Genomic DNA, 23,449 nt, shown 5'->3' on the forward strand with positions numbered 1-23,449 from the left:
ATTTTCTTCCAACATTTTTTTTGGTTTATTACTGATTTTTCTTGCGTGTATGTTTTCTCCGCTTAAGAAATTATGCGCACAATTTTCGAACATAAATAATTTTTTGGATTAAAATTTCTAATAAGAAACGCAATAGAAGATGAAAGTTATCGAACGGAACATCAACGATCAAGTTAAGAATATTAGAAGTTGAGACACGAGTGGTGACTGACAATTGAAATCTCAAGATGTAATTTTTTCAAAATTTTGCTGATTTGCTGTAACCTGAATTTAGACCAACATTGTACATTGGAGAGAGGTAATTTAGTAAATACTCACATTTTTTATTCTTAGGAATTTCAGGCAACAGTCGTCTCCTTCTGCCCGCGGCTGGCTGGGGGGAGAGGGTGTTGGAGTTGTCTCTGTCAGCCGACGATGGAACTTCATCTTTTCCATCCTTGTCAGCATCGAGACAATCAAGATCAGAAACCGCATCAAGTTCGCCATCGCAATCTTGTTTTTCCACTTCCTTTTCATCTTTACTCGATTTTTCCTGCTCCGTTCCTGATTCAGTAACTTGTGACCCAGTCAGATTCTCCCCCGAGTGTGTTTCTTTAGATTTCACTGGCTGATTTTGTTCGACTTCTGGGAAATTTTCTTCCACTTCCACAGTGAGAATTTCATCTACTTCGTATCCATCCTCGTCTTCCAAACTGCACCCAAGCTCAAAATTAACACCGTCATCCTCCTCGTATTCGTCATCATTCTCGACACATTCGAAGCTGTCAAGACTCTCAACGGGGCTTGTTTGTAGGGACCCAGCTGGTCTAGGTCGAGGTGAGCCACAAATCGGAGACCCACAACTTCTCACGAAGACATCCACTATTTCTTCTCCGACGCTCAACTGCCGTAATCTTCTTGGGCTTGCGATGGGACTAGCGTTCGATGAATTGTTAAGGTTATTGTTATTACTTGCGTTAGACAACAGTTTGTGGGTTGGAGGGCGAAGTCTCTGGTTATTATTTGTGGAGTTCTTTTGCGAAATCGATCTACTAGGACTTATATTATTCTTTGGTTTCTTAGGAGTTACCAGTTTAGATGGGCTGCCTTGGAAGTCTACTTTCCTCTTGGGGCTGCTGGTTACCGAGGAGTTCCCTGATCTTAATGCTGGTTTATGCCGGGGACTGGGTGCGCCGCAAAGTGGATTTGGAATATTTTCAATTTCAGGACTTGGGGGAAACACAGGTGGAACTGGAGGAGCAGCTCTGGGGAGATGGGGGCACGAAAAATCTGCGTCTGTGCAACATTTATTGTCGTCAATAACTGAGGGCAGTCTGTCATCATCATTCGGGGAGTCCGGAGATTCTGGTGATTCTGTTGGGGAGGGCGAATCTACGGTGATGTCGTGGGCAAGCCTGTTGGGAGGAAAATTCAAAGTGATTTAATGCAATTATGCATATGAGTTAAGATTACACGAAAAATCGACGAAAAATCATTTAGAAGTTTTTTATTTGGATCTGGTCTTCATAGTTATGCATATTTTAGTGTTAATAATGGTTGACTAGGGAGAAATTTCCGACGAAATAATACAATCGCTTATAAGTAATCAGCTTTATTTATTCCACAAAGAAATTATTATTATTATGTAAAGACGCTTTGTAAATGAAATTGATTTTTTGTCGATGCAATTTACACCATTTTATATTATTTTTAAAACATGAACGTATTGCTCACTTATAATAGCTAGAATGATACTTAAGGTAAGACGTGTTGCCCATTAAGTAATCACATTTAAATTAAAGAAGGTTATAATCCTGTAAAATAAAATATAAATTGAGGAGATAAGGTTTTAGCATCAAATACAAGAATACAATACATTTCTCCATAATAATATTGTCTTCATTACAACATTTATTTACTTTTAGTTAATGAAGACAATTCTAGATGGAAATATTCAACACAATCCTCAAATAAATAGTGTGTATATTCTTAGAAAAATGGAGGTGTAATGATACACGAAGGAAGTATTAAGGAAGAAACATAATGCAGCTCGTTACCTTGCAATTAGATCAGGCCACAAGGCACAAATATCAGCGAAAAGCCTGGGGTCGCTCTCAGAACAAGTGAGGGACATGGCTACATGATGGGCGCTCCGTGCGCCTTGGCATTTTTCTAGGATGTTTACTGGTTGTATTGTTTCTTCTGTATTTCTCATTATGGGAGAAAAAACGCGTGCCATGCAGTCTTTGACTGATTTTTCAACAGTATCGTGACGGAAATTAATATTCTTATGGGGAGGCTTGAATGTGGAGGTTTGCGACGCTTCACTGGATCTTGTGTGAACAGGAGCGAAAGACTCGGAAAAAAATTCGTGGCGGCGAAAATGTTCTGAGTTTGTTGAAGGTTCCGGAGATCGAATATTTGAGCTTTTTGTGTCAATTTTTCGCAAATTTGTGTCGGAAATTTTGTATTCGCCTTTGAAATAGTCCTGTGGATGTTCATTTGCCCATTCTGACGAGCATTGAGACATTTCCTTTAAAATGAGAGGGTTATAGTAGGAACCCTCCCATAGTCCTTCAGGGACTTTGCAATTTGCAAGGAGTCCTTTCAACGGGCAAAGGTTATTTTTTGAGGCACAATAGGTAAATCCAGAGACATCATTCGAACAAAATTTCTGAGACTCAGCTGAAAATTCTATTGCAGTTGATGAGTCACGTAACTCGGAATGAACGATTTCTATTTCGCTTCCATGGTAGTCTTGTCCAAAAGTCGTATAGTTTTTTGTTACCTTCAGTGTCTTCTGCGGCGAGCTGGATACGACATCATTTTGTGGAAAGATAACGTCTTCTGCTTCTGAAACAATTCGTTTTCTGGTTGTAATTTCCGAGTCATGGGAGTATTCGCATTCTTCGTAGTCTGACAAATCGTTGTCAGTCTCTTCGTCGTCTTTGAGTGCACTAATGATAAGCTCTGCATTCGTTTCAAGATTCTCCACTACACTGTCAGAAAGATCGTCCGAAAATCTGCTAGCTAAGTCATCAAAAATTTCCTCTTGCTCGTCAATATTGTCAAAAATCGACGCTAAACTTTCAGAAGTAATTGACCGATCTATTGAAATTTCTATGTCATCAATAGAGTTCTTATCCAGACTGAAAATCTCGCTTTTTTCATTATCTAGCGTGCTTTTTTGAAATATTTTTATAGTGTTTTTGTTGTTATTTAGTTCACATGATGTGTCGATTTTATTTAATTCAATCTCATTTAAGTTCTGATCAATAGACATATGATTTACTTCGCTGTTGAAAGTCTCGTGTGAAGACAGCATGAGTTGCAAAAGGCTGTTGGGCTCATTAGTGTTGGAGAACTGGCGATCATTATCGAGAATGATCGTAAAATTTGAAGATTTTTCATTGGTTTCTTCTAATATATCATTAAAAGATGAATTTTCTATTACATTGTCATCCTGGAGACTAACCTTGACTGGATAGTTTTTCTCGATAATGCTACGCTCTACTTCAATTATATTTGGATTAGTTGGTATGAAAAAATCATCAGATGAGCAAGAGCTGTAAGAAGGTTCTGGTAATTCCTCATCGGAATCCCAGTTTGACGTTGGCAGAGGAGAAGCCGAAGCAGAAAGGGGTAGGTATGGGTTGAAGAATCGAGGAGATATTGGCGATGACGACGAAGATGTTGAAAGAGAAGAAATGGTCGATGGAGAGTCTGGCAGAATAATCGATTCGACCTCCCTATCATAAACATTTTTATTGCGCAAGTAAGCATTCATCCTAGATTCTTCCGAGAAAGGGTCGTTATTACGGTTGGCTATTCCCTGAAACTGGGCGTAAATTTCACTTGTATCAGGATAGCTAAAGTCTTCTTCGAGTTGTCCATCTCTGTGATCATAGTAATTCTCTTCCATTTTCGAGACGACTCGGCGCACTGCAATGTGAATGTGAGGCGTAGTTGGGGTAGAAGGAGTGAGAAGGATTGTCGGGGTTGGTGAGGTGTTGGGTGAATCAAGAGCTGGGGAAGAGGTAGATGATGAGGAGGATGAGGAGCAGCATGAGGTGCTGTCCAGGGCCAATGTTGAAGGTGGACCTAGAGGAGTAGGGGCTTCCGTCCACACCATATTGGAGTGTGTTGAGCACACGCGTCGTTTTATGACTGTATGATGATTGGACGAGCGGTTTTCATATTGCCTGGCTAGAGGCGGAGTTGCAGAGTACGAAGATGTAACAGCAGAGCTTTCTTTAGTGGCAGAAGCAGAGCAGCCGGCTTGTAAATGTGATCCAATCGAAGAAATTTGATGAAATTCACAGCAGTGATATTCGGTTGGTAATGACAAGCTATATTTTCCCCCGCAGTTGCTGGAAGTCGACGTTATGTGTAAGACGAAAATCAAGAATAAAGGAACACAAATAGAGCTAAGATAATGTATGCTACAGACTATTAGTGCACAACCAAAAATTTCAAGCACAATCACTATGGTGTCGTTGAAATTTGCTATGAAGTATTTAAAGTCGAAAAAGTATTCTAGCAGCAGGATATCCAGCCTCCCCCATTATTTTTGCATCATAAATCACAAATTAAGCACCTGAAATAAATTAAACGGTAAATATCATTACAACCTGGGTTTGCAAATCCCATATAGTATAGTAGTCATCACTCCAAGAACTCCCCATAAATTTTGTATCCAACTCTGTATGATGGATACATTCTTGATGATAAGAAAACTTTCCTTGAATTTAGATCTCGATCGAAGTTAACAGCATAACAATAGACACATCAATGAATAGACAAGGGGCTTTAACCAACACACAAGAGGCTTTAATTTCGACACCGATTATGTTTATTGTGATGAAGCGCTCACGTCAGCGCGAATTTTTTTCATAGAAACAATGATTAATATTTATTCGCTATTTAAATTTTTCACTTTTTTTAGTAAGTTCGCCAATTATAGGAACAAATCGTGGGCTACGTGCGATTGATTTGAAATTAAAAACCGCGTACCTGTTTCCTACCATTTTGACTTAACTGTTCACAAATTCTCACCATAATGGCAGCGAATTTACCACCTACTGTCATAAGCTATTGGTAACAGCGTAAAGTTTTGCAGCTTCGCTCATTCGGTGAAGAAAAGCCCAAAATATTACAGTTTTGCTTCAAAATTTCGGGACCTTCATGTTATATGCTCGCCAGTTCAAAGGAATATTTCGCATGGATTTCATAAGGACTCGATATCGGATGCCAATACAGCGGGACGGTTCACTGGCGCCTTATATTTGAGCAGTTCTTGTCTCAGCCTTAGGCTGATATTTTCCACCAGGGCGACAGATTTCCATGGATTTTGGGACATTAAAAAATTTGAGAAATTAACCTCTTAAATCGAACACGTTAAATTGACTAACGCTTCGTTCCGCTACACAGCACTAAGTGAACTTGCGAATGAATTGGCGAATTACTACTAATCAGTATGTTCTGGTAAAGTTCAAATATTTTCCCTTATTAATAAAGCTAAAAATTTCAATGAGAAAAAAGACTCACTCAATAAGGTCAACATGCTAAGCGCGTAGGACATTTTTTATTCCACAATGAATGTCAAATCTTAAATACTTTTACAGTATATCAATTTTAATGTAAGAAACTATACGTCACCGAATGCATGTTTGATTCATCTCATGGCGGAGGGAATTCACGCTTCACGAAGAAATAAATTTTGAAGGATACGCTCAGCTTGCGTTCTGCATCGGTGTGGTGCAGTTTCATGAATGAGTTGTATATTGAGTGCAATTCTAAGGTTCATATAGTTCAGTGAATCATGCTAAACGGCGCTAAAATTGCCAATATTTTGCACCGAGTCTTAATTAAAATAATCCATGTTGCCTCGATGATTTTAGTATGCCTAGTTCGTCTTCTAATGTGTTATAATAAGGAAGTAGTTTCAAAGTTCTTGAAAGCATATAAATTTAATTTTATTTAAGTGAGGCCACCAAAGAGTGGTACATAAAGTTGGGGTGGATCTTTCCTTTTCATTAAATTTTTTTACGGTAAATATTAATTGAGCGATTCAACGAAAAATCGCTACGTATCGTGTACCAGTAAAGTTTGTAACAGAAATATTTATATATTTATTCATTTAGAGTACAAGTATCAAAGAGTGTACAACGATCTATACTGTGAGGAAATTCTTACGAGTTTTTTTATAAAAAAAGTTGAAACCAATGTTCCAGAACTTGTTGCACGTGATCGATCCTACTGTGGATCAATCATTTAAAGAAAGCATAGCGCTCAGTTAAGGTTTTAATAAATCAAAGTTGCTCAGGTAGGGAGAAAAGGCACCGTATTTTTTTAATATAAATTTTATTTAGTGATGGTCTATCGCTCGAAACGAGGATAAATGAGCGGCTTTTGTCAATGACGTTCTTGACGTCAAAGCCTTCTGTGGATCGATCAATTTGACAAACGATATCTTGAGAATTAGGGAGAAAATTTTTTGTAATGTCAGTTGGCTACAGAACAATAAATGCAGCGAATTACCCTATTCATAACCATTTGAAAATTAGAAGTTGGTCTCGTACAACTGTGATACGTGATCGGAGCTCAGATCATTTGCACGGGAAACTCACTTAAAAGTTTCCGCCTAAAAGTCGGACAGTCGTAAAAGCCCAAAAAGAAATATCATCGCTGGATTGGAGTTCAGGAAAGCACCGCAGAGAGAACGCAATCTTGGTTAACAGTTCGTTATGGCCTCTCTGGATGGCCTTTTCTTTTCCGGGCGGGTAATAGCGAAAATTTTTGTTATGAAATATGAAGTGACATTTTTAGAGGGGCGGAAGAGAAGAAAGCCAGCTTCGCACTTACATGGACTTTACACAAGTTATTGAATGACCAAGTAGAATAGTTTATAATACATCGTACGATTTTCGGTCGAAAAATGTCAGGAATCAATAAAGTTTAACTGAGTAAAATTCTAAATGTCCAAACAACTACGGAACATTTCCAACTACATTCAAGTATTCAAGTGAAGTTAGGACAAGATATTTTTAAATGCAATTGACCTTTCGCAACCTATTCCTACTCTATCACGAAACGGTATTTTTGTCCCTAATTTTGAGGGTTTGTTATAGACGCGAGAGTGGAATAATGTGAGGCCCTTATTACCTTATTATAGAACAGCTTGCTGTCGCCTATCAAATTTTACGAGCACGAAGATTAACTCATTAACGAGATAATTACCTGCTTGTGATCATACCTCCGAAAATGATCTCCGAGGTAAAAATAAATTTTTGAAAATTTTATGATTGGAAATCAGACGTTTAAAAGAAGTTACAATTTGGATTAGACTGCTAAATGAGAAAATAGATAATTTATTGCACCACCACAATGAGAGAGTCGGACAATAGTCAATCAAATTTTTTACAGTACCACTGATATTTAGTGTATGCACATATACATTGCAACTGAATACTTTTTTCAATTTATATAGTTTTTCGTAATCCGACAATTTTGTTTCGATCGTATTTTAGTTTAACCTCAGATGTCTGTGTTTTTCGGACCAAGTTACATGCAATTCAAGTTACAATGACTATAAAATAAATAGAAATTCCACTCCAAAATAAGATGTAGCACAATACTAGTAAGGGAGAACAAACAAAAAGCTTTATCAAGTAAAGTTTCAGTTTAAGACTGTAATCTTGAATTTAACAGTAAAATTTTCTTCAGTCGGCACAAAACTCAATTTTTTTAGAATTTGGTTATTTATTTGTTAAACTATGCGTTACCACTTACACAATTTTTATATAAATTCGTTATTGTTTTGTTAAGGGCATGTATCTGTAATATTATTCTCCAAGGTATCATGGTTCATAAATTTCCTGGACGATATCGTCGTCTGTGGGGCTGCAGGCTGAACAAAGTTCGTTAATTACCGAGGCGGCAGCTTAATTAACTCATCCTGAACTCCATTAGAAAACAGAGGAAAAACACAGACGATCATTGAGTGGCCGCCGATAGCTCGGCTGTAGTTACCTATAAGAATATTATATAGACTTTGTACTGAGATTACAAAGTTCGTGATTTTTCAAGATCGAGGTCTTGATTGCGAGGCATGACGAATTTTTAAAAAAGGTGGTTGCAAGCCAAATTTATGCACTTTGTGACTTCTAATAGGCTTGGCCTGAGATTTGATTATAATTTAGAAATGCAGTTGAAAATTAGATATTATGATGAAAATGTAATTTCGGGTGCGCGGAATAAAATTTAATTTGCATGTACTAATAACGCATGAATGAATTACCTATGCATTGTGGTATGAATATAAAAAGAAGAAGAAATAAATTAAGTTCTTTTTAAAGAAATTTTACTTAAACAATTGATGCATGTCTGTTTTATCTGTACCAAATAGACTGGAAAACCTAACTCCCATTACTGCAAAATCAATAAATCAAGTTTTTTTATCAAGTACAAATCTTATGCGATTTGTTATATTTGTAGAATTTTAGGCCACCGCCAATTCAACATTACCTTGCAATTTACAATTATATTTTTAATAGATCATTATGTACATCACTTGTAAATAATATTCTGATTCTTTAAAAGATAGATAAGTATCTATGATAGAAAAACTAATCGCCTACTATTTGATAATTAAGCTTAAAAGTTTAGTGCACTATAAAAAATATATCTGTAAGTGACAGGTGATTTTATTGTGCCGGTGGCCTGAAATGCAAAATTATAGCATTCAAATGTTAAATACTGCACAAAAAATGTGATGGAAAGTAAAGTGCGGCAGAAACGCGACGTGAATACTGTAAGAAATCAATACGCGTGGCGCAGCCCAGGACCGCGCACTGCGCATTGGTAATTATTCTATTCGAAGTGTAATGAAATTTGTAATAACAATTCGGATTCGATCTATTTTAAGATGTGTTGTCGCTGTTAGTCAAAATATCATAATGAGTGCATTAACACTCTGAGTGGGGATATTAAATTAAGTTGAATTGAAAAAACGAGCGCTACTGAGCTGCTAGAATATTTATAAAATAACTCTTTATATAATTTTCTGACATTATCTCATACAAGTAATAGCGCCAATGAAACGCAATTGCATAAAAATAGCACAAAAATGTACAGAGATATTCAGGTAGAAATAGGCATAAGTAGTGCGGTTTGAAAGACTCTTTTACGGAAACATCTCTAAATTTCTGTAATGTGAATTTTCACCGTCATCATTCATTTCTTACTCAGCCATAACTCGGGGGTGGCTATGTTGTGGTTATAAGTTGTTTTAGAAGTTGTCATCGTAGAAATTGTTTACCAGATAATGATCATTGATATTCTTTATTCGTCTACTGGAATTCATCTTGCTTTGCTGTGCACTGTTTGCAAAATTCATTCACATCGGCCTTGGCTGAGTCAACCGTCCAGAAATTTGAATTGAGGATTATGGAAAATAGTCCGATCGAAGACAGCCTATGAATAAATTTAAACCAACCACATTAAAACTGAACGATCGACGCCGTAATAATAGTCAAAAGTAATATTAATGTACTCTTAAATAGAAGACAATGTAGAGGAAATTAAGCTTGTTAGTATCACAACACTTATATCATTTATGGATGGTGTGTAAATTTTACGGATGACAATGCATTCAAGCAACTAGCATTTTTCATGAGTTGATAACTTTCATTTAATTTAGAAAACGGTTCAATTCTAGCATCCTTTCACCAGAACCATACAAATTCGTTTTTATTTGCAAATAATTCTATTCATTTCATCAACTATTCACTAATTATAAAGAATACGATGATAATATTAGAAATAGTAGCTATTTATCTTTCCTAACCTAAAGAAGTTCAATATTAACTGTTTTGCAAATGAATTACCGATATTTTTAGATAAATTTCGATCATAAGGCATTAAAGATTAGAAAATAATAATATGCATATAAAGTTAAAATATGCGAACGCCGTACATTGAACATACGTATATGATACCGTATTGATGCATTCTATATATCAGCAAGTTAACAGATGAAGAAAATGATGTTCATTAATGCGTTTCAAATATCAACAAATTGTTCGATATGAGATGAAGAAAATGATGTTCATTGAACACAAATGATTAATGCGCTTCAAATATCAACAAGTTGTTCGATATGAAAGGTCATTCTGCGGCGCGCCGACTAGACACTCCCTGTACGATCGCTCGATCGCCGCGCTATCAAACGAGCATTCGCCCCGCGACACGCGACGCCCGACCCCCACCACGCACGGTCGCCGACTGCCAGTGACATCGCTTCTGGACCCTCGCTTTTCTCCCCACTCGTACCCTCACCCCGCATGTGACGTCATTAAAGAAGAATGAGTTCTACTTGAAGAGCAACATTGCATTCTGTTTATGAGTCCCTGGAACGCTGAAGACCTGAAAAGTCTTTTGAAAGACCTAAGTTAGAGGCTTTAAAATGAAGAAATATGGTGGAATGCGTAATATGCCGAGGAATATATCCAAAACAAAGCTAGATGTGTTGCCGCAGATAAGGAAAAAAGTTTGCTACCGAAATGAATTTCTCAAAACGGGTATGATTTGATTGGCATGAAGTAAATGGATAAGTGTCTATCAGCTAAAATGAATAAATTTTTGAACTATTCTTTTAATAACACGAATGTATACTCAGGTCGATTTCAAGGCCAAACTTCGGAAACGCCCTTTCAAGAAGATCGTCCACAACGCTGTAGTGGCGGCGCTTGCGGCAAACGATTCCTAAAAGTTTGCTCAAAAATTTGCTAGCGAAACTCGCACATAACGACAAATCACAAGTAAAATGCGTCGGATTTTTTCATAATATTTCATATGTAAGATCCATGCAGAACCATAGCACACTTGAAATACTTCGAGAAGAAAAGACATATGAAAATGTCTGGTTGGAAAATGGCTGAATTTCTCTTATAAACGCGAGTCGCTCATCAATAATAGAAATATTTGTGGGATTTTTGGAAGTGTCTGATAAGCAGAGGCAAATGAAAAATAAAATTTTGAATTAAGTAATCAGATAAATATATTCGAAATACTATAACATCTCCGTCATGCAGAACCATAGCACACCTGAAATACTTTGAAGAGAAAAGACATACCAGAGTTATCCGTGTCACGCGCGCTCTTTGTTTCTAAAAGAAAATGAAGGTAATTTAAGATTGTTTGTTCAATATTTAAAATCTTCGAAAATAGGAATCTCCACTTATTGACTTGAAAAATATTGACTAATACGTAGCGAGTAGATCATTTGAAATTATAACCCGAATTACACCAAACTGCTTAAATTGATTTTTCAACATATTGAAAAATACTTGGATAAAATACCGCAAAAATTATTGTCAATGAGTAGAGATAAAGATATGGATGCGAAATAATTTCATTTTCATACGAAGCTTAAACGAATTTGATCGGGTTTGAGTTGTGTATGCAAATAGTATTGTTTTGGTTTATATCAATGTTCCACAAAATATTCCTAATTAAATTTAAATTAATGATTTAAAAATTTTTAATTAATTTCACATTTTTCAAAAGTAATGAGTTTCTCGATTATAATGAGTCTTCGGTAGGAAATATGCTTCTAAAAATACCGTGACTACCACGTGAAATTAATGCAATAGAGGTGCTGAATATTTGCTATTAAGAATGTATGGAGTATACAAAGTGAAACCATATCTACGGATATATGTATTTACATTCTGTAGTGTATTCACAATACAACCAGAGGCAAATATGAGTCTACGGAAATTGGCCCAAGGATTTAAGTATCTGGTGTAACATGCAAGAGATCATATTATCATTAGCCGCTGGTTAAGAACAAAACAATGAGCAAGCGCATATAAAATTGAAAAATAACTGAAATCAGATATATGAAACTTCAAGTATAATGATTTCATTTTGATAATAGATGCTTCTAAATCAGAAAAATATTTTGTTGAAATATCGATGCATTAGTCATAATTTATAATCAGCACTTGATGGTATTTTCACGCGATCAATTAATTTATTGCAAAAATTGAATAACTTATTATTGTGTTTGATTGAACAGAACGGAACGAAATGACTTCATATCAGATATGTTACTTTCTTTCATTCACGAAATTTAGAATAAACAAACGAAAATTTTGTGGTCCGAGTTTGATTAGGTTAGAAAATGTTTGCTTGACATTGTATCGATATATTGGCCTTCACCGCTTATACATCTAATAAACATTTGCTGATACCCATTTTATTGCCAGTCGAAGTTTTCTTCTGAGCAACGGTACACGCGAAACAAGAGGAAAGTTATTTTATTGAACTTTAACGAATTTAACAAGTCATGAAATCGCATTACGAGATAGAAAACATAGCATAAATTACAATAAAAAATATAACTCAGTACTCACTGCAGTGAGTGACAGAGAGCACATTTACTCGTCGACGAAAATTTGAGGTCACGGACAGACGGACGGACAGATAGACAGACAGACGGACGGACGGACATGGCGAGCACAATAGTGCATTTTTTCCATAAATGAGAAAATGCGCTAAAAAGCGTTGATTCGCATCGCTGATTTGCAGCCATACATGTGCATGCAATCGCAAGCACATGTATCGAATACACTAAAAATTATACAAAAAAGTAACATTGGCACCTTCTACCAATTTATATTTTAGTTTTTTTTTTGAGATAGCAATTTTATAATGATGCTTCTTTAGTTAAGCAACAGGTCAGATATGAGAACTTACGTTAATGACTTCAAGGTAATAAAAGGAAAATTTGAACGTAAAGCTCAAAAATATATCAAGATAACCCTTAAAAACAAAATGGTTCAATTCAATATAGATCAAAAGACGTTGTTACATACATTAATACTGGTGATGACACAGTTAAAATCCCGGTAAATTATCTAATAATTGTTGTGAAAACCAGTTAAAGATAACGAAACAAAAACGGTAAAAAATATCCTAGGGCTGGAGCAATGCCATGGAATTTACAATTTACAAAGAATGCGTGGCAGCAATTAAGACGGTGGCGCAAAGGCGGTGCAGCAGTCGCCGGCGAGTCTGGCTGCCGCCTGCCCAGTGAGGGAAGTCCAGCGAAGATGCGTCTGGCGCCATGGCTTGGGCCGTCCAACAAACTGAGTTTGTTTATCTCAAACTCGACATTTCCTAAAATCCGGGTCCTATAAAACCATAAATTCAATATTGCAAACTCCACACATTAGTTGGAATGTTAATCATGTCGTTGTTTAGATTTAGAATATTTGCAAACTGATTGCTTTATGCGAAAATGGAATTGCGGCTTTGTCAAGAAGTATCCGACCAAATTCTAAGTTTCTTCACCTGTACGTTGAAAGATTATAAGAAGTTGTTTTCTGGTTGGAAAATGACTGAATTTCTCTTTTCAACGCGAGTCGCTCATCGGTGGGAATATTATTGGGATTGTTGGAATTGTCTGATCAGCAGAAGCAATTAAAAAACAAAAATTTGACGTATATTTTATACAACATACTATAACATCTCCGTCAAGAATTAGCATCACACACAAAGAGAAAGTAGTAATATTGATTGGACCAACTGCCCAGTGAGGGAAGTCCAGTGAAGATGCGCTGGCGCCACGGCTTGGGCCGCCCAACAAACTGAGTTTGTTTGTCTCAAACTCGACATTTCCTAAAATACTGGTCCTATAAAACCATTATTTCAACATTGCAAACTCCACACATTAGTTGCAACATTAATCATGACGTTGTTTAGATTTAGAATCTTTGCAAGCTGATTGCTTTATTTGAAAATGGAATTGCGGCCTTGTTAAGAAGCATCTAACCAAATTCTTAGTTTCTTTACATGTACGTTGAAAGATTATATGAAGTTGTTTTCTGGTTGGAAAATGGCTGAATTTTTCTTATCATTGCGAGTCGCTCATCGGTGGAAATATTTTTGACGTGTGAATTGTCTGATCAGCAGAAGCAATTGAAAAATAAAAATTTGACGTATATTTTATACAACCAACAATAACATCTTCGTCAAGAATAAGCATCACATACAGAGAGAAAGTGGTACGGTAATATCAATTGGACCATAAGCGCATCCGAATAACCTGAAACAACTGAGATATCTTCAGTTGGAAATTATATGAAACAATGGGGAATGTAGTGCAGGAAAGTCTGCTATTATTAAGAAGCACGTTATGATTGATCAAATCCCGGAATAGGGAAGAGAATTCATGTTTTTATCGCGATGGTCTGGAGCTTGAGTGAAGAAGAAACGTCGATGCAGAATTAAAATCTGAGATGAAAACCTAACTTTCTATCTAAACTTTGATACGTTATCAAAGAGCCAATTGCAGACAAACTGAGTTTTAAAATAATCAACGCATGAAATAATGAAAAGTCACGTTGGGATCGAAAAATAATTTACTAATGGGTTAAGCAATTTATAATATGCGTATTAGCTAGTGAAAATATTGATGTTTTTATGTACAAACTCAAACAAATAATAGTCATCAAACATTTAAAAAAATTAAAATAATATAATACAAAATAATTTAAAGTGAAGAACATTAAATGTAAAACAATTTCAGAAATTTAACGAAAACGATTGATTACAATCAACAAGCATCTTAATTTATGCCTTTGGATTGATTAGCATCAATGTTCGAAAACTGAAAACTCGTCAAATAACATTCTTTCCTTGGTCCCAGTACTTGGTTTATCAACGGAGCCTCATTAAAATTAGATATCAATAGAATCAAAAGTACGTGCTCAGGCATTTAAAACTCATGACGCTTATTGGAAACAAATTGTCCAGCGCATATCACATGATCCATTTTTTTTAATGTGTTAAACAATCGTGATATATAGTTATCTATATATAACGCGATATAGTTAATGCGTTGGAGCATGAGGCAAAGTAAGGAAGCCAGGTTCCGATTTGCATTTAAACATCTAAAGTCAAAAGATTTGTGTTTAATCTGGTCACTATTACGAAGAATATTATGCATGTAGAATTTTTTTATCCATATCATGTCGTAAAAAAGAACGAAATCTAATATAAAGGTAGATGAGTCCTTGACACTTTAAAATTTATGTCATTGCGAGACTATAGTGAGCCTTAATATTAAGGCATTTAACCGATGCCAATTTAGAGAATAAAATTAATGTGAATTTGAGAAATTAGCTCAACGCATATAATTCGCTCACTCCGCCAGACAGGGCTTTCATTCGAGGTCGAACGACTACAAAGTGTTCGCTTTATTTCAAATTCTTAGTTAAATATAAATGAAATAGAAAGAGAGATCACCATATCTTAAACAAAAGTTTAGCTTCGCTTGTGAAGTAATATTTGAAGAGCGATATTTCCCTTGCTCATAGCCGAAATTTCATTTAATGTATTTGTCTACGAACATGAAATAGATTTTGTATAATATCCAAAACATGTATGGTTCTGCAATGAAAATGTTATTTTTTAAAGACAGAGCGCGCGGGTCAATAAAATTTTTGACGCTTTTATAATCGAAAATATTGCCTCACATTGCTTCGACGCTTTTATAACCGAAAATATTGCCGCTGAAATGTGAGTATTTAGACAAACGTGAGCGTCGACAAGTAGAAAAAAATACACAACACGCATTTGACTGCCTAAGAGAGAGACGCCTAACTTTTTCTCGCGCCAAGCAAAAGAACGACGTCATCGTGGATAAGTCGGTTGAGCTCTGACACACCAGTTGTTTGTTGAAATTTCAACCAATTTAAACATCAAAAACTTTCCAGAAAGAAGAACCAATACGCGCGTTTGAGATCGAGTATAGAAGTTATCTCCTAAATATAAGACCTTCAGTTTGAAATTTTCTGCCGTAGTTGCCGGTTCCAAAACTCGCGTGATAACCGGGCTTTCGGACCTTCTTTATAGGCCGTTTAAGAAAAGGTGAGGATAACGACTGGACCACTACAAAGAAGATCTTGAATCTGTTACTAAAATGTAAATGACAATTATGCCTGCTAGCGAATACGTTGGAAATGCTTTGATTTTTTTACAGTTGTTTCTGCTTTAGTCGTTAGTTCCAAAAGCTCCTTTGCTCGATTATGATTAATAATGCGGTTGGAAATATTTTAATAAAATGGAGTGATCGTGAATCACTATTGGAAATCTAACAGGCATCTCATTGGTTTTCAAAATTAGGCTGAACTCCTTCCCCCCCCCCCCCCAAAATAGCGCAAGGCATGTTGTTGTATACTGAAATCGCCAATACTTGTTAAATTAAATATTTATTTTGAATCTGTATTTTTCGTAGCTCAAATTTACGGCGTCTAATCTAATTAAAAGCCACTAATGAAGTGAACCAAACGAAGGGCTGTCGATAAAACACATATCGTTAGGTAGGAATATTGGATACACGTGTAATCAAATTTATGCTGTTACCGGTTCAACTTATCTCAGTTTACTGTTTTCAAAGTAATGATATATTTAACCTTCGCGAAATTAATGATATGTTTATCCTTCGCGTACTACTCAATATATAGGATAGGCCTGTGTATATCAGTCTCCGTGCAGTTTTTGCGGTGGTGCATGCGTCTAGAATTAATTATTTCAACATATTGTCAATCAAGTTCGACTTGTATTGAATCAACCATCTGTGAAATATTGTTTAAATTATTGATTTTGAGAATTTTTTAGTCGAGCCAACTTATCCGTCCCAGAGGGTATATTCTATAATTTTCGTTCTTCTAAACATCATGTCTGTAGAATTAATCATGACAGCATAACGATAAAACAACTCTCAGTCATCATGGAATTTGACAAAAAATGATCACTTTTCATTCGATATATCGCATTGCCAGCGTAAATAAAAGTTTCGAATCGAAAATTTGACGATAGAAGTCTTATTGTAGTCATTTTAACCAATGAACCAAAAGGGCACATCCACACAAACTATAACGCTCTGTGAATATGAAAGTTTCGGCTTCCGTAAGCAAAGTACGGTGCATTGATATAAATTTGTAGACTCAAAGATTAAGTATGAAAAGACGGTACTCTGGTTTAAAAATATTTTTATGGTGCGTGAATAAAAGTATTTAGACTTTAATATAAAAACCTTTAAATTTTGATTAACATTGTCTGACATTGTGAATATTGACATTGTGTGAATAATATTGTCTGATCAGCAGGGGCAAAGAAAAATAAAAATTTGACGTATATATTGTACACTATCTCCGTCAAGAATAAGCACCACACACAGAGAGAAAGTAGTAATATCAATTGGACCATAAGTGCATCCAAATAACATGAAAATATGGACATTTCTTCAGATGGAAATAATATAAAACAATGGGGAATGTAGAGAAGGAAAGTTTACTAATATTAGGAAGCACGTTATGATTGATCATATCTAAGAATAGGGAAAAGAATTCATCTTTTTATCGCGAAGGTCTGGACTTTCTGCGAAGAAGTAATGTCTATGCAGAATTGAAATCTGAGGTGAAAACCTAAATTTCTTTCAGAACTTTGATATGTTATCAAGGATCAATTGAAGACAAACTGAGTTTTAAAATAATCACCGCCTGAAGTAGTAAAAAATCACGTTGGGATCGAAAGATAATTTACTAATGGGTTAAGTAATTTATAATATACGTACTAGCTAATAAAAATATTGATATTTTTACGTACAAATTCAAAAAAATAATAGTCATCAAACAATTAAAAAATTTCAAATAATATAATTTAACGTGAAGAACGTTAAATGTACAACAATTTAAAAAATTTAACGAAAACGATTGATTACATTCAACGAGCATCTTAATGTATGCCTTTGGATTGATTAGCATCAATGTTCGAAAACTGAAAACTCGTCAAATAACATTCTTTCCTTGGTCCCAATACCTGGTTTATCAACGGAGCCTCATTAAAATTAGATATCAATAAAATCAAAAGTACGTGCTCCGGCATTTAAAACTCATGACGCTTATTGGAAACAAATTGTCCAAGCGCATATCGCATGACCCATTTTTTGAATGTGTTAAACAATCGTGATATATAGTTATCTACATATAACGTGATATAGTTAATGCGCTCAAGAAGGAGGCAAAGTAAAGAAGCCAGGTTTCGATTTCCATTTAAAGCCGGTCAATTACGAAGAATATAATGCCGAAAAATTTTCCTCCATCGTGTCGTAAAAAATAACGAAACCTAATACAACGTTTAGGCTGTCATTTACAATTGAAAATTTATGTCATTGCGAAACTACAGCTAGTGAGCCTTAATTAATAATAAGGATTTTTAGAGAATAAAATTACTGTGTATTTGAGGTATCAGCTCAAGCGCATATAACTCGCTCACTCCGCCAGACAGAGCCTTTATTCGAGGTCGAACGAGACTGCAAAGTGTTCGCTTAATTTCGAATTTTCGGTTGAATATACATAGAATAGAAATAAAGCTAATCATATCTTGAACAAAAAGTTAGCTTCGCTGGTGAATTAATGTTTGGGAAACGATATTTCCCTTGCTCATAACCGAAATTACTATCAACGGATTTGTTTACGAATTTGAAATTGATTTTATATAATATCCAGAATAATTTATGCTTCCGCAATGGAAATGTTATTTTTTAAAGCCACAACGCGCAGGCCAATGACATTTTCGACTTTTTCTTAACGAAAATATTGGTTCACATTACCACTGAAATGTAAGGATTTAGACAAACGTGAGCGTCGACATGTAGAAAAAATATAACTCAGTACTCACTGCAGTGAGTGACAGAGCGCATTTTCTCGTCGACGAAAACTTGAGGTCACGGACGGACGGACAGACGGACATGGCGAGCACAATAGTGAATTTTTCCATAAATGAGAAAATGCGCTAAAAATAAACTACACGCATTTGACTGCCTCACAGAGCGAAGCAAAACTTTTTCTTGGTCACCGCAAAAAACGACGCCATCGTGGATAAGTCGGTTGAGCTGACACACCAGTTGTTTGTTGAAATTTCAACCAATTTAAACATCAAAAAGTTTGGGGAAAGAAGAGCCAATTCGTGCGTTTGAGATCGAGTATAGAATTTATCTCTTAAATAAGAACTTCAGTTTAAAATTTTCTGCCGTAGTTGCCGGTTAAAACTCGCGTGATAACCGGGCTTTCGGGCCTTTTTTATGTGCCGTTTAAGAGGAGGTGGGGATAACGACTGAACCACTACAAAGAAGATCTTGAATCTGTTACTAAAATGTAAATGACAATTATGACTGCCAGCGAATAAGTTGGAAATAATTTGATTTCTTTTTGCAATAAATTTGTAGACTCAAAGATTAAGTATGAAATGACGGTACTCTGGTTTAAAAATATTTTTGTGGTGCGTGAATAAAAGCATTTAGACTGTAATGTAAAAAACATTTAAATTTTTATTAAATAAGGATTTAATTAATTAACCGGGATTTAACTTATAATCAGCATGAAAGAATGCTTGGTTTTGCAGTAATGAAGCTCATATTGTGGGCAATTCCATACTTGCAGCAAGCTCCAAGTTTTGAAGACTTTTTAGGTCTTCTTATTAATTATTACTCCGGTACTCCCAATATCAGGTTTGCAGTTGTTGGGACCGGAGTACTTGCAACAATTTACAGAATATAACGGTTTAACTATATGAATGATATGATGCAATGGCTCTAGCCACAATTTCTTCGTTTACACTTATAGGTCGTGAAAAGCTCACAAATCGCACCAGAATTTTGGATCCAGACACGTTCGCAGCGTGCGGTCGATATTGGCCTTACAGCAGCGTTTTCTCTTCGTTTTCTGTTCGGATGCGGCAGAAGAAAACCTTATTTGACGATGACTAATTTAACTTCTCCGGAGGCTATTCGCGGAGCTTCATGGGAAACGTTTGCGTGAAAATTTGCAGGATTGCGTTGCATTTACTGACTTTGGAGGCGGCGATCGTCGATATTAGCCCGTTTCTACTACAAATATATAAAGATTTTTTTTCAAGATGTGACGATTTAATTCCGTAGAAATCCTTGTTTTTTGGCTCAAGTAACAATTTAAATCATACGGAGAATTTACAAATGCTGTAGCTCAATCCACAAGGCAAAATTATGCTAACTGATGATGACTTTTACCCTATAATCTTCTTCTATCAAATTGTAGTTAATTTGTGATTAAAGCAATTATGTGACCTTAATATTGTAGTCTGTTTTAATGCAGCCAGTTCAACATCATACACTTCAACATTGATTAAACAAATGAGAACAATGATTTTTGCCACCAGTATGTATAACTTATTTGTAAGTAAAGAAACATATTCTCTACCACAAAAGGAGTAGTAGGAAATGTTCCCCTTCAGAGTATAATAATTTTTTGGCCTAGAAATCTTGTTTCCTAGAAGACTACGGGTCGAGTATACGGTTTTTGTTGAAAAAATTTCATTTCAATCATAAAAATTTTTTAATTCTATATTTTTATTACACATTTTTTCAATTTTTAATATATCACAATATAAAAAATAAAAGATGCTTAACTACGACAGTGAGTGACATGCTTCAAACGAAACACAGGAAACCTCTCAATTCAAATCAAGTTATTTTAGGAATAACATTGGGTTCTTCAAAGTATACCTAAAATAATTCCTCAATTTACACAACTGTGTAGGTGAGGGAAAAATAGTTATTTGTAAAATGTAGTCATGAACGATACGAACAAACGCCATGTTGCAGCAGCAACCAATTTCCTCGATGAGCCGACGCTGCGTTGCCGTGAAGTGTCAGAGTTAATGGCGTAGAAGAGAAAAGGAACAAATTGAAATTCTCGCGATTGTTTAGGCAAGACTACAACAACCTCAATCTATCTCGAACCGATTTGCTAAACTTAAATAACAAATATTCTACAATTTTACGGATAATTTTGAAAATAAGCATAAACTATAAATCAAATTAACCCTCGCGTTAAATGAATCGTGGCCCGCTAGAAGGTTTTTCCAATCGGCTCGTATAATTTTTCTTTGAGCTTAACGGCTTCGCACAATTTTTTGCTTGAATATAATTTTTTTTGCTTGAATATCCATAAAATATTATTCGTTTTTTTCAATTAGTCTATAAACTACTGGGAAAATATTGTTCAAACTAGAATTACATTTAACTCTACTTTTTTCATTTTATGGCTTTTGATTAAAAACTTGTTCAAAAAGTTCATAGTTTAGATTATCATTTACCATTTAATTTGTAGTAATATTAAAGGCTGAGCATCGAGCTAAAATTAAAACTATGATGGCAAGCAACAGTTCAATCCTGGATTGAGAAGTTCTTGATTACGTAAATCCGATAAATCTGTTGTTCTTATTTTCAAATAACGGTGCATAATGCAAATATTCAGAACAATGCTGATGGCACTGACCCTTGAGAGTGAAAAGTGATTTCGACAGTACCGGTAATACATTCCATCAACAACCACCCACAAAATTACGGTTTTCTAAGCATTAATTTGTTTGTCGCACTATGGGTGGCAAATGGGTTTAGTTGAACATATTTGTGACAATCTATTAAATAGAATGCGAGACCCACTATATATTATGTATTTAGAATGTTATTGTTATAGTTGGTATGTTAAAAGCAGGTTACGGTGAATTCATATCGTCGTTCGAGCACACATCTGAATTCTTATATGAATGCGTTCATGAACAGACTAGACTAAGTTACGCAGATTAATTTGTTAAGACTTGAAGTGTCAGTCACCATAAGAAAACATAGTAAAAGTCCAGTCGCTCGCTGCTTATTTCAACTTCAATTTTGAAAAGATCTGGTTAAAAGTACAGTATTTAAATCTCCGGAGAACACAAGTTTTGAAAATTACCAGAATCGGCGATAGGCCAAACCTGACCTATTCATCAGCGCCGAAACTACAATACTTATTGTGTCGAGATGTTAAGTGGGCTTGAAATATTATTTTATTCAAGGATAATTATAAATTGCAAAAATAAGTGTAAAATTGGAACTCATTTTAATATAATTCGGCCATAAGGCAAGTCTCTAAAGAAATAAAATATTGCCATTAGGTTCAAAAATTGTGAAACGCAAGCTAAATAAAGGCAATGTTAGATAGAGGATTTGGTCGAACGAATCCTAAGTTCACGTTTATTAAAATATAAAACTATTAAAATCACAGGGATGACGGTATTCGATCGTTAAAACAAACGGATCAATTCCGAGCAACACCGGGTTCACTTGCTATTTTAATTGAGGTTATATTGTAGAATGTATTCTAAATGAAATGCATGTAAAAATTATGTATTAAAATCCTTCCGTACAAATTCAAACAAAAATCTTAATTCAATTTTTAGGGAGAATCAATTAATTTGTACAACACAGGGTTGTGCATCAAAGATTGATAGCGATTACTAAGACCTAACTTCAGAATTGTTCAAATTTTGAAGTTCATGGAACGTAAACCTCACCATGCACATGCAGATACCCTAGAAAGTCAGTTTCGTAGAGCAAATGATCCGAAACATTAATTTTTAAATTGGAATAAAATTATTTGACGATAGACTGATTTCAGGAGCATAATGAAAATTTTCAATTTTATCGTAACAAGGTGAGCGTCGAGCGGTGAGCGACCTGTACGTTTTTGGCGGTCATTTATTCTACTATAGTATTGGAATCTTGATCTGATGTAGGAGGAGTAAAGCATTATTCGAGTGATATAGCAATACTGATCGAGGCTTTATGAGAAGTTGCCTTTGAAACTAAATAAAATTCACGATGCACATCTTACTCAGGATAAGAGATTCTGTATTTTGAAGGTAAAATAGGAATGATTAGAGATAACATTGACATAGTTGATGCAATTACGTGTTTGCTGAGACGTAATTTACGACGGCCAAAAATCAGAGGAATAAAATACAAGCGATACAATACTAGGACAATGCGTTGATTACGTCAACATGTTTCAAATATTATGAAAATAAAGGAAGGAAAGCAGGTAAACACCACGCAGAATAAGTCCAGCTGACTGCCTCGCCCTTCAAATCGATACTCACTCTCCTCCACGATCAATTCTCGACACTGAGATCACTAATACATAACATGAAACTCTTAACTTCACTCACGTGTATCTGTTGACATGTTCTTTCGGTGGTTGAGGGGAAAATTCGAAAAATTCACGGAAATCGTCTAGCTCGGGATCTGCCATGTTGATGTCTGTATGGAACTGAAGTCGCCAGTTTTCCTCGGCCTTCGTCGTCTGCTGGAACTCAGTTCATTTCAGGGCCAACTTAAATAGACTTTCTTCCAGCGGTCGCTGCTAGTCGATATAAAATTGTCCAGCAAACTATACGTAAACAAAATGTGAAAAAACTAAATTTTCAATCAGGTAATTGAATAATTTATATTATAAGGGCAATATAATTTATAAGGCAGTCGTCAAGATCTCATATGATTCGTTGCCTGCGAACAGAGTACACAATGAAATTATTCAGT

The 23,449-nt window shown here is 35.4% G+C and overlaps 1 protein-coding gene across 1 annotated transcript; it reads right to left on the minus strand.

The window, feature by feature from the left end:
- Positions 1–318: 318 nt before the first annotated feature.
- LOC108665760 (wiskott-Aldrich syndrome protein homolog 1) lies at positions 319–23,166 on the minus strand (the record flags this gene model as incomplete). The annotated part of the gene is made up of 2 exons (XM_018152555.2): positions 23,080–23,166; positions 319–1,394 (listed from the first exon to the last, which is right to left on the minus strand). Coding segments are annotated over exons 1-2 (1,159 nt in total), but the record flags the coding sequence as incomplete, so codon positions are not given.
- Between the last annotated feature and the right edge of the window lie 283 nt (positions 23,167–23,449).

This window comes from Hyalella azteca, unplaced genomic scaffold (assembly GCF_000764305.2).
Source record: "Hyalella azteca isolate HAZT.00-mixed unplaced genomic scaffold, Hazt_2.0.2 contig7131, whole genome shotgun sequence".
NCBI lineage: Eukaryota > Metazoa > Arthropoda > Malacostraca > Amphipoda > Hyalellidae > Hyalella > Hyalella azteca.